Genomic DNA, 12,850 nt, shown 5'->3' with positions numbered 1-12,850 from the left:
TTTAATAAAAAATAAAAATATTAAAAACAAACTGCATTATTAGTAGACTTATTCTAAAGAAGCATCAAGGGAAAATAAAATTAATAAAACTAATCTGAATAAAATTAAGGCTATGATACTGAATGAAGTAGGGGTCTAGCTGTACCCTTTTCATATGCATATCCAGTTGTCCCAAATTCATTTTTTGAAAAGACTATTCTTCTTCCTTTGAATTGTCTTGCCACTCTTGTTGAAAATCTGATGACCATAAAGTGGATTTATTTATGGACTCTCAGTTATATGTCTTTTTGCTAGTACCACACAGTCTTGATTACTGTTGCTTTTTAGTCAGTTTTGAAGTAAATGTGAGTCTTCCAGCTTTGTTCTTTTTGAAGATTGTTTGGCTATACTGGGTTCATTGCATTTCCCACATGAATTTTTGTATCAGCTTATATAACAGTTTCTACCAGAAAGGGCGAGGGGAGATGAGATTTTAATAGGCATTGCATTAAACCTGTAGATCAATTTGAGAAATATTGCCATCTTAACAATAGTAAGTCTTCTATAGAATCCATGAATATGGGTATCTTTTTATTTATTTAAGTCTTAATTCTTTCATTGATGTTTTATAGTTTCACTGTAAAAATCTTACAGTTCTTTTGTTACATTTATTTCTAATGATTTTTATTGTTTTAATGCTATTGTGAAAGGAATGGTTTTCTTATTTTCATTTTCAGATTGTTCCTTGCTAGTGTATAGAAATACAATTGATTTTTGTATTTTGATCTTCTGTCTTGCAACCCTACTGAACTCATTTATTTAGTTCTAATAAATTTTTTGTATATATTCTTTAGGATTTTCTATATATGAGATCATGTCATCTGCAAAAAGAGATATTCGTTTTTCATCTGGATGCCTTTTATTTCTTTTTGTTGCCTAACTGCCATGGCTAGACCCTCCAGTACAGTGTTGAGTAGAAATGGCAACAGTAGACATCCTTTGCCTTGTTCCTGATCTATGGGAAAGCATCCAGTCTTTCACCATTAAGTATGATGTTAGCTATGGGTTTTTCATAGATGCCCTTGAGGAAATGGAAATTTCCTTCTATTCCTAGTTGAATGTTTTCTTTTTATCATGAAAGGGTTTTGGATTTTGTCAAATGCTTTCTCTGTGCCTATTGAGATACCATGTGGTTTTGTTTTATTAATACAGTGTATTACATTGATTGATTATCATGTGTTGATAAACCACCCTTGTACTCCTGGGATAAATTGTACTTGGTCATTGTGTACAATCCTTTTCATTTGTTGCTGGATTCAGTTTGCTAGTGTTTTATTAAAGATTTTTGCCTCTGTACTTGTAAACGATATTGGCTGTAATCTTCTTGTGATGTCTTTGTCTGGAGTTAGTATCAGGATCTCACAGAATAGTTGGGAAACGTTCCTTCCTCTTCTGCTTTTTTTCGAAGACTTTGTGAAGTAATGGTTTTAGTTCTTGAATTCACTGGTAGAAGTCATCTGGTTCTGGGCTTGTTGGAAGTTTCTTGATTAATCTTTTTTTTATTGCTCTATTGCAATTTTATATTTCTTCTTGAGTAATGTTTTTAAATTTGAAAAATAAAAAACAAGTATAAGGTTCTAAGTATGCATTATATAGTCTGGTAAACCCCAAATTGCATGTAAAAACCTATCCTGCTGCTAATTCATGGGAAGTCCATTTGAAATTTCTACTGTTCAGCAATTCAGTTCTTTAAATGTGACTTTTCAAAAGAGTGTTAATTGATAATGTCTTTTTAGTTGAATTATTTTATAGTTGTATTTCATAATAGCTTGGAATTTAAGGTTTGTGTTTTGTTTTTTTTGTTTTTTTTTTTTACTATTGCTTTTATCTCAGCAGCAATGCAGCAAGTGTTGGATAACCTAACGGAGCTGCCCTCATCTACAGGAGCAGAAGAAATAGACCTAATTTTCCTCAAGGGGATAATGGAGAATCCTATTGTAAAATCACTTGCTAAGGTATATTGGTTTATTCATAAGATAACTAAATTATTTTTTTAATTGTTTTTACAGAGGTCTTTTCAGATTACTGTTTTAGAACCTGGTTAATATACCTTAGGCTTTGTTAGCAAATAATAACAGTTAACAGCTAATGAGATCTTACTGTACACAGAAGTTAGACCACTTTTGCCTTTTCTGTGCTGACTTTAAAGTTTTAGGGAAATAATAACTGAACAGTTGTATTATAACGGAGGTCTGTGGAAAAGATTCCGGTCCTGTCTCCATTTTCAACAACAAGGTACTGACTTTCTTCTTTTACATTGGACCATGTACCTGTTTTTTTCATTTCAGTTCTTGACTTCCTATATATAGTACTTTTTGAAATCTTGTTTTTTCATGGTAACCCTGACATTTTGAGTCTGTTTCCATAATCAACTCTCTAGTAATCTTTTTAACTTATCCATAAATATATTTTTACAACCATTTTTGGCCCAGTTTCAATTATACTATTTCCCTGTAATAATTTTTGTAAATGTCACTAAAGCTTAGTGTATTAACTATTTCACAATCGTGCTCTTCCATTCTTCAGATGATTCTTGCTTTCAAGAACCTGTGCCATATACCCTCTCTGACTTTTTCTTTTCTTCCCTTTTATTTCTCTTACAAGATACTGAATATAGTTCCCTTTGCTATACAGTAGGACCTTATCATTTATGTCTCTGACCTTTTCTTCATGTAACCATCTTGTCATTCCTAAAATGTTGATTTCACCCTGTCCTGTGATCATTTTTTAGCCATAGTCTCTTACTTGTCTTCTTCTAAGAGCTCTGAAAAATCATACTTTTTACAAAGTGTTCTATTAGTAGGAGTGAGTTAATGATACAGATTCTTCATTTTATTCATCAGTGTAATCATTCTAAGGTCATATGACATAAAAGCTTTGGTTTCTAAGTAGAAACTTACCCACTTGCAGGTCACCCAACTAGAATTTTTATTTCAGTCATTTTTGACTGTAGTCTTTCAAAAATTTATTAGATATTCCTTTAATAATAATATATAGGATATGATTTTCCTTCAGATACTAGCTTCTTGTCACAAATATCAGTCACTATACTGTGTTGAGATAAAGTAATAGTTTCAGGGTCTGTTGAAATAAGTAAGGGCTGTTTAAGCCTATTAATTAAATTGCTCGCCCTGAGCTCTTATTGCTACTTTAAAAGTAGTGTTTACTTCTCCCTTGATATCATACTTACTGTTGGTTGTCAGTTTTTATTGCCAGTGTATCTATTACACCCCATCCCCATGTTTATTTAATTTACAGCTTTTAGATGTAGATTTCAAAACTAGATAATATTATGTAAGGCATCTTACAATGTGCTTATTGTTTATAAGGGTTTTTTAAATATACCATTTCATCTTTGCAACAACTTTATGAATTGAAAACTAAGTTTAAAAATAGAAAAATTATTTACCTAGGGTCACTTAGCTAGTAAATGACAAAAATATTTAGGCCAAATCTTATTTCTTCAAATTCTGTGCTCTTTCTACCACAGCACAAGCTGTGTTTGTGTGTCTCTCTGTGTGTGTGTATTCTTAAGAATTTCTGTGCATAAAAAATTATTGGCTTTTGTGTCACTGATAGGCCTCTCAGAAGATTATCTTGTTCACTGTTCTTAACAAGTGAAATGGCTGTATAACTTTTGAGCAGCTGAAGTGCTACTGTAATCTTTTGATGATAAAATTGAAATTAGGAAGAGAATCACCCAGTAGTATCCAACATTCAAGCAGCTTCTCAAAAAATAAAGGCAATTGTAGTTGGGTATTCCTTACATTGAAGACACAGAAATCCCAGGAGGAAGGGAGGACCTTCTTCCAGGAAAGAGATAATAAGTCACAACAGGCCAACACTCCCAGCACAAGTAGGGAGAAAAATGGATAAATTGCTGAGGAAACAGCGAGCCAAACATTGCTAGACCAGTGGAAAGGCAGGAGCATGTGACTAATAATCATGAGAAAAACAACAGAAGCAGTCCCATAGATGACCCTTTTATTAAAGTTTATAAACAAAGATTTTTAAATAACATATATTTTTTTAAGTGATACCTTGTTTTTGGAGGCTTGAAAAAACATTTTATTTATTTATTTATTTATTTATTTATTTGGCTGCACTGGGTCTTAGTTGCTGCATGTGGGATCTTTAGTTGTGGCATGTGAACTCTTAGTTGTGGCTTGTGGAATCTAGTTCCCTGACCCTGGCCTCCTGCATTGGGAACTTGGAGTCTTAGCCACTGGACCACCAGGGAAGCCCCTAAAGAGCTTTTTTTTTTTTTTTCCGGTGTGCGGGCCTCTCACTGTTGTGGCCTCTCCCATTGCAGAGCACAGGCTCCAGACACGCAGGTTCAGCGGCCATGGCTCACGGGCCCAGCCGCTCCGCGGTATGTGGGATCTTCCCGGACTGGGGCACAAACCCCCCCTGCATCGGCAGGCGGACTCTCAACCACTGCGCCACTAGGGAAGCCCGCATATTTTTAATAGAAGAAAAAAGTGGGAAAAAATGAAGACATTTACAATATTACTAGAAAATAAGAATAAAAAGCAATCAAATGGTTACTCAGGGACTCAAAAATACAGTATCTGGTTAAGAGCTCATTTGATGGGTTTAATATTGGGTTGGCCAAAAAGTTCATTCGGTTTTTTTTGTTTGTTTGTTTGTTTGTTTGTTTTGCGGTATGCAGGCCTCTCACTGTTGTGGCCTCTCCCATTGTGGAGCACAGGCTCCAGATGCGCAGGCTCAGCAGCCATGGCTCACGGGCCCAGCCGCTCTGCGGCATGTGGGATCTTCCCGGACTGGGGCACGAACCCGTGCCCCCTGCATCGGCAGGCGGACTCTCAACCACTGCGCCACCAGGGAAGCCCCCATTCAGTTTTAAGTAAAAATAAAAGACACATTTTTCATCTTCACCAGGAATTTTATTGAGCAACATATTTCTTAACCGAATGAACTTTGTGGCCAAGCCAATAGAAGACTAAACACAGCAGAAAAGAAGATTCATGAATTTGAATACAGGTCAACAGAAAACATCTAAACTGAAATTCATAGAAAAGTATGTCTGGAAAAGACAGTATGTGAGGCATTCTCAAAAAGATCAAATACACATGTAATTAATATCCCAGAAAGAGGGACAGGAGGAATGGGACAGAAGAAATAGTTCAAGACACAATGGCCAAGAATTTCCAAACCTAATGAACAACAACATCAACTGATAGATTCAAGAAGGCAAGTGAACCCCCTGGCAGGGAAAATACAAAGCAAAACATTCCTGAGAATATCACAAACTCCTGAAAATCAAAGATAAAGTGAAAATTTGTAAAGCAACTGGAGAAGAAAGACACATTAAGGAGAAACACTAAGACTAATGGTTAGCAATAAAACAGGAACTATGGAAGTCATAACAGAGTGGATTGAGATCCTTAAAGTGCTCCAGGAAAAACACTGCCAACCTCAAATTCCCTTTTCAGCAAAAGCAACCTTCAGAAATGAAAGCAAAATAAGGATTTTCTTTTCAGACAAACAAAATCTCAGAAAAATTTACTCAACAATAAATGCAAAAGGAAGTTCTTCAGGCAGAAAGAATGACAAAATAAAGGGAACGTTAGTGAATAAATATAAAATAATACTGATTTTTAAGATGAAATAATAGTAATGTCTTGTGGCATTTATGGCATGTATATAAATGAAATATGTGCAGATGATAGCCCAAAAGGAAGGACTTAATGATTCAGACAATTGTAAGATGCTCTCATTATTCAGGAAGTGGTAAAAGTAATTTCTTAAGGTTGTATAAAAAGTCAGGGATGCAGGGCTTCCCAGGTGGCGCAGTGGTTAAGAATCCACCTGCCAATGCAGGGGACACGGGTTTGAGCCCTGGTCCTGGAAGATCCCACATGCCACAGAGCAACTAAGCCCATGTACCACAACTACTAAGCCTGTGTGCCACAACTACTGAAGCCCACACACCTAGAGCCCATGCTCTGCAACAAGAGAAGCCGCCACAATGGGAAGCCTGCGCACTGCAACGAAGAGTAGCCCCTGCTCGCCGTAATGGGAGAAAGCCCACATGCAGCAACAAAGACCCAACACAGCCAAAAATAAAATAAATTTTAAAAAAAGAGTCAGGGATGCATATTGAGATCTCTAGGGTAGCCACCAAAAGTAAAATTATAAGAATGAATAAATTCCACCCAAGCTGTAAGGGAGAGAAAATAGACTTGAATTACCCTCACTCCAGAAACTAGAAAAATTAGCACAAAGGTGGAGGGGGGTGACCATCTTCAGACATGGGACAACAGGCAGCACAGGATTGTGATGCCTGAGAGAAAGGAAAGAAATGAGGTGAGCATTATGATACTATCTGAGGGTAGTTTCCATGCTGCAGTGCAGAAAGAGGAAGCACAAACAGCCCAGCAGTCTTAGTAGAGCTTGGCATTTGGGGAGGTGGAGGTGACTGGAATTTGTGTAGCAGAGTATCAGGGAGGAGGAAGCTAAGGAGATTTGCTTAGGGGTGCCCTCAAATATCTGGCTGAGTGCTGATTGTGTATAAGTGAAGCACAGCTCTAGAGTCCAAGGAAAGACCCACTGGAAAGCTCAGTAGGCCAATTTCCAGGGCTCACAAGGGATGGGGAATAGTTTAGTTGGCATTCCCACCAGCCTGAGTGGAAAGTCCTCATAACATGAGGGACATTGGGCAGAGTTCACACTCAGTTTGTTATAACAGACCTAGGAAACTAGTACAGATTACAGCAAATCAAACTAAAAATTAATAAGAGTTATTCCCCAAATCCCCAAATATATGGAAATTAAACAGCATAGTTTGAAATAGCCATGGGTCAAAGGAGAAATCACAAAGAAACATAAAAAATATTTTGAATTGAATGAAATGAAAATACATGTCAGAACTTGTGGGGTGCAGCAAAGCAGCGCTTAGAGGGAAATGCCTATATTAGAAAAGAACAATATTTAAATCAATGATCATGTGTACACCTTGAGCAAATAGAAAAAGAACAAATTAAACTCAAGCAGAAAGTAGTAAATAATAAAGATGAGTGATATAAAAAAGACAAATAGAAAAAAATCAATATAACTCTTAGTATATTAATGCAATTGGTAAACCTCTAGCTAGACACAAATTATCAGTATCAGAAATGAAAGAGAGGACATTGCTACAAATCCAACAGACATTGCAAGAATAATAAGAAATAATGTGAACAACTTTATGGCAATAAATATGATAACTATCTTGACAGATGCAAATGACTGAAACCTAGGTAAGAGTAGATAACCTGACTAGCACTGTATCTGTTTTTTATAATTGAATATTTGCAGTTTACAACTTGAAGCTCCATGGGCTTCCCTGGTGGCGCAGTGGTTGAAAATCTTCCTGCCACTGCAGGGGCCATGGGTTCGAGCCCTGGTCTGGGAAGATCCCACATGCCACGGAGCAACTAGGCCCGTGAGCCACAACTACTGAGCCTGCATGTCTGGAGCTTGTGCTCTGCAACAAGAGAGGCCGTGACTGTGAGGTCCACACACTGCGATGAAGAGTGGCCCCTGCTCACCACAGCTAGAGAAAGCCCTTGCGCAGGAACGAAGACCCAACACAGCCAAAAAGAAAGAAAGAAAGAAATTAATTAATTAATAAAAAAAAAAACCTTGAAGCTCCAGCCTAGATGGCTTCAAAAGAAAATTCTATTAAACATTTAAGGAAGAAATAATACCAATTTTACATGATTTCTTCTAGAAAAAAGAAAGAGAAGGGAACATTTCCAATTTTGTTTTACTAGTCTTGGTGTTACCCTGATAACAAAACCAGCTAAAAACAGTTCAGTTAAAGAGAACTACAGAATAGTATCCCTCATGAACATAGACTTCAAGTTCTTAAGAAAATATTAGCAAATCAAATCTAGCAACATACAAAATGGATAATACCTCATTACCAAGTGAGTTTTGTTTTAAAAATACAAGCTTCTTAACATTTGAAAACCAATAAATGTTTGTCACCATTTTAATGACATGATAAGCAAAATTGTTTGATGATGTTCATAGTTGTGGGAAAAGCATTTTACAAAATTGAATATCCATTCCTGATAAAAACTCAGCAAACTAAGAATAGAAGAAAATTGCCTCAGCCTAATGAAGGGCATCTATAAAAACCCTACAGTTAACCTCGTAATTCATGGTGGAAGATAGAATGCTTTCTAAGATCACTACTGTTCAACTGTTATCACTTCTTTTCGACTTTGTACTGGGAGTCTTTGCTAGAGCAAAAAGGTGAGGGAAAAAAAATAAAAGGCGTATGGATTGAAGAGGAAAAAATTAACTGTCTTTATTCAAGGATGACATTATCATCTATGCCAAAAATCCTAAGGAAGAAAAAAAAAAACCCTCTAGAACTAATTAGTGAGTTTAGCAAGGACAGAAGATAAAAGATTAATCTATGTAAATCCATTGTAGTTTTATATACTAGCAATGAACAATTGGAAATTGTAATTTAATGAAAAAGAAATAAATTTTTAAAAATATGTGCAAGACCTGACACTGAAAACTACAAAACATTGCTGAAATTAAAGGCATACATACATACATACTTACATAAATAAAGGAATTGGAAGGCTCAATAATCTTAAAATGTTAATTCTCTGGAAACCACGCTAAAGATTCAGTATAATCCCAGCCAAAATTTCAGACTGACAAGATGATGAAGGACCTAGACCAGACAAACAGTTTTGAAAAAGAACAAAATTTGATCTCTTCCACAACCTGATATCAAGGATTACTATTGTCCTACAGTAATGAAGACAATGCAATATCAGCATACAGATCAATGGCACAGAATAGAGTGCAGAAAGAGACTACTACCACTTACATGGTCAACTCATTTTTGTTAATAGCACTGTGATAATTCAATGAAGAAATGATGGTCTTTTCAATATATGTTCCTGAAACAATTGAATATTCATATGCAAAAAAATGAACATTATCTTTTTCCCCACTCTATATGCAAAAATTAGCTAAAAATATATCATAGATCTAAATGTAAGAGCTAAGACTAAAAAAATTCTAAAAAGACGCATAAGGGAAAAACTTGTGACTTTGGATTAGAGAAAGACTTCTTAGATAAGACATAAAGAGCATAAGGCATAATGAAAATTTTGATTAATTAGATTTCCTCTGCAAAAGACACCATTAAGAAAATGAAAAGGTGAGCTACAGACTGGAAGAAAATATTTGCAGAACATATATCCTAAAAGGGAAGCTGCTCATTTATTGGTGGTAGCAGTGCAAAATGGTACAACTACTTTGGAAGACAGTCTGGCAGTTTCTTACAAAGCTAAACATAGTGTTACCATACAATCCAGTGATTGTGCTCCTTGACATTTACCCAAGTGAATTGATAATTTGTGTCCACACAGAAACAAACACATGAATGTTTATAGTAGCTTTATTCATAATTGCCAAAACTTGTATGCAACCAAGATGTCCTTCAATAGGTGCATGGATAAACAAAGTGTGGTACATTCATAAAATGGAATATCATTCAGCAATAAAAAGAAATAAGCTATAAAGCCATGAAAAGAGATGGAGTAACCTTAAATGCTTATTGCTAAGTGGAAGAAGCCTGTCTGAAAAGGCTGCACACTGTATGATTCCAACTTTATGACATTCTGGAAAAAGCAAAAGCTATAGAGACAGTATCAAAAAAGTCAGTAGTTGACAGTTCGGGAGAGTATAAGGGAGGGATGACTAGGTGGATCACAGGACATTTTTGGGGCAGTGAAACTATTCTGTATGATACTTTAAAGGTGTATGAGTGGGCTTTCGTGGTGGCACAGTGGTTGAGAGTCCGCCTGCCGATGCAGGGGACACGGGTTCATGCCCCAGTCCGGGAAGATCCCACATGCCGCAGAGTGGCTGGGCCCGTGAGCCATGGCCACTGAGCCTGTGTGTCCCAAGCCTGTGCTCCGCAATGGGAGAGGCCACAACAGTGAGAGGCCCACATGCCGCAAAAAAAAAAAAAAAAAAAAAAAAAAAAAATGTGTATGAGTGACATTATGCATCTGTCAAAACCATTGGAACTGTACAACATAAAAGTCAAAATCCGTGGAAATGTGAACTAAAGGCTTTAGTTAATATGGGTGTATCAATATTAGTTCATTAATTATAACATTTATCACATTAATACAAGATATGAATAAGGGAAACCAGGGGTAAGGGAGCAGATATATGGGAATTCTCTGTATTTTCTGCTGAGTTTTTCTATAAATCTAAAGCCTTATTAGCTAAACTCCATAGTTTACATTAGGGTTCACTCTTTGTGTTGTACATTTGATGGATTTGATGCGTGTATAACATGTAATGTCTTTTTTCTGGTTTTGGTATTAGAGTAATGCTGACCTTTATAGATTGAGTTAGGAAGTGTTTCCTTTGCCTTCTAGTAGAGACTGTAAAGAAATGGTATAATTTCTTCTTTAAATGTTTGGTAGAACTTACCAGTGAACCCATCTGGACCTGGTGCTTTCTGTTTTGGAAGGTTATTAATTATTGATGTAATGTCTTTAACAGATATAGGGCTACTCAGATTATCTGTGTCTCCTTTAATGAGTTTTGGTGGATTGTGTTTTTCAAGGAATTGGTCCATTTCATCTAGATTATCAAATTTATGTACATGGAATTGTTCATACCATTCCTTTATTATCCAAGACATCAGTAGTAATGGCCTCTTTCATTTCTCATATTAGTAAATTCATGTCTTATCCCTTTTTTCTTAGTTAAGCTGGTAAGAAGTTTATCAATTTTATTCGTCTTTTCAAAGAACCTGCTTTTGGTTCTTTGACTGCATGTTTTCAGTTTCATTAATTTTTGCTCTGAATTTTATTATTTTATTTAATTTGGATTTAATTGGATCTTCTGTCTTGAGTTTCCTAAGCTGAAAGTTTAGATTATTGATTTTAGATCTTTCTTCTTTTCTAAATACGCATTCAGTGCTATAAATTTCCCTTTAAATACTGCATTCACTGCATCCCACAAAATTTCATAAGTTGTATTTTCATTTAGTTCAGATTTTTTCATAATTTCTCTTGAGACTTCTTCTTTGACTCATGTCTTATTTAGAAGTGTGTTTGATTTGTCTCCAACAAAATGTAGCTGGGAGTTTTATTATACTTTTTATAATCTTTATTCTTATAAACTTGTTAAGGTGTGTTTTATGGCCCCATACTGTGGTTAATCTTGGTGAATGTTACATGTGAGCTTAAGAAGAATGTGCACTCTACTGTTGTTGGATGAAGTTGATTGATGGTGCTCTTCAGTTTAACTCTGTCCTTACTGATTTTTCTGCCTGCTGGATCTGTCAGTTGCTGATAGAGGAGTGTTGAGGCCTCCAACTACAATAGTGGATTAATCTGTCTCTCTTTGAAGTTCTATGAAATTTTTCTTCACTTATTTAGATGCTCTGTTGTTAGGAGCATTTACATTATAGATTGTTATATCTTTTTTATTATGTAATGTTTCTCTTTGTTCCTGATAATTTTCCTTGCTCTGAAGACTGCTCTGTCTGAAATTAATATAGCTACTCCAGCTTTCTTTTGATCAATGTTAGCATGGTATGTCTTCCTCATTATCTTTACTTTTAATCTACCTGTGTCTTTATATTTAAAGTGGGTTTTTTGTAGACAACATGTAATTGAGTCTTATTTTCTTATTGTTTGGCCTTCTATTCATTTTCTGCCATCTCTGTTTTAATTGAGCATTTTATATGACTTCATTTTTTTCTCCTCTTTTAACTTATATCAGTTATATTTATTTTTTTAAAAGATTTTAGTGGTTTCCCCTTGATTTTGCAGTGCACATTTACAGCTAATCTAAGTCCACTTTCAAATAACACTATATTACTTCACTGTAGTATAATAATACAGTAGTTACATGAAGTAACTACCTCATAACAGAATATTTCCAGTCTCTCTGTTATAGCATGGCTGTCAGTCATTTCATTTATCCATAAGCTGTAATCATCAAATACACTGTTGCTGTTATTTTTGAAGAGTTAATCTACTAGATTAATTAAGAATTTTTTAAAAGATTTTATTACTTTCATATATTTTTTTCTCTAATGCTCTTTTCTTTGTGGAGATCTGAGTTTTGAACCTATATTGCTCTCTCTGAAGAACCTCTTCTAACATTGTTTTCAAGGCAGGTCTACTAGCAACAAATTCCCTCAATTTTTGTTTGTCTGACAAAAAGTCTTTATTTCTCTTTCACTTTTGAAGGATAATTTGACTATAGATATAATTCTAGGTTGGTAAGTTTTCTTTTTTCTATACTTCTTTCCTATCTGAATACCTTTTATTTATTTCTTTTTTTTTTCTTTGAAACTTTCTTCATTGGTTCTTTTTTATTTATTTTAATTGAATTATAGTTGATTTACAATTTTGTGTGAATTTCTGCTGTACAGCAAAGAGACTCAGTTGTACATATACATTCTTTTTTATATTCTTATTTGGTCTTTTCTTGAGTAATTGTCCTGGCTAGAAGATTCAGTACAAATGTTCAATAGAATGATGAGAGCAGACATCCTTATCTTGTTCACAATCTTAGGGGAAAAGCATGTGTTAAATATATTATTCACTACTAAATATAATAGTAGCTGTGGGTTTATACTTTCTGTTCTAAATTTTGATTTTTTTTGCATATGATTCCATATCAGTACCTGCAGAGAACCTTCATTCTCTGTAAAAGTGGCCTAATATTCCATTGCATGAATATAACAAAAAATTTTAGTCAAACTTCTGATAGATACTTAGGTGACTTTTTCACTTAC

The 12,850-nt window shown here is 35.1% G+C and overlaps 1 protein-coding gene across 16 annotated transcripts in view; it reads left to right on the top strand.

Moving 5' to 3' along the window:
* Positions 1–12,850, top strand: part of PALS2 (protein associated with LIN7 2, MAGUK p55 family member) — a 138,600-nt gene that overhangs the window by 85,919 nt on the left and 39,831 nt on the right. For 12 of the 16 annotated variants that reach the window (XM_067042469.1, XM_067042464.1, XM_067042467.1 and 9 more), the window contains one exon: positions 1,876–1,994. The exons of 2 other annotated variants lie outside the window; for them this stretch is intronic. In XM_067042469.1, the coding sequence (XP_066898570.1) occupies positions 1,878–1,994 (117 nt within the window). In that variant the 5' untranslated portion in view covers positions 1,876–1,877. Of the gene's footprint in view, positions 1–1,872; positions 1,995–12,850 lie in introns of all 16 variants that reach the window. 2 more of the 16 variants (XM_059075048.2, XM_067042471.1) reach the window with 1 other exon arrangement.

Source organism: Kogia breviceps, chromosome 9 (genome assembly GCF_026419965.1).
Source record: "Kogia breviceps isolate mKogBre1 chromosome 9, mKogBre1 haplotype 1, whole genome shotgun sequence".
In the NCBI taxonomy this organism is placed as follows: Eukaryota; Metazoa; Chordata; class Mammalia; order Artiodactyla; family Physeteridae; genus Kogia; species Kogia breviceps.
Note: the sequence above shows the minus strand (reverse complement) of the source record. Positions and strands in the feature narration are given on the sequence as shown.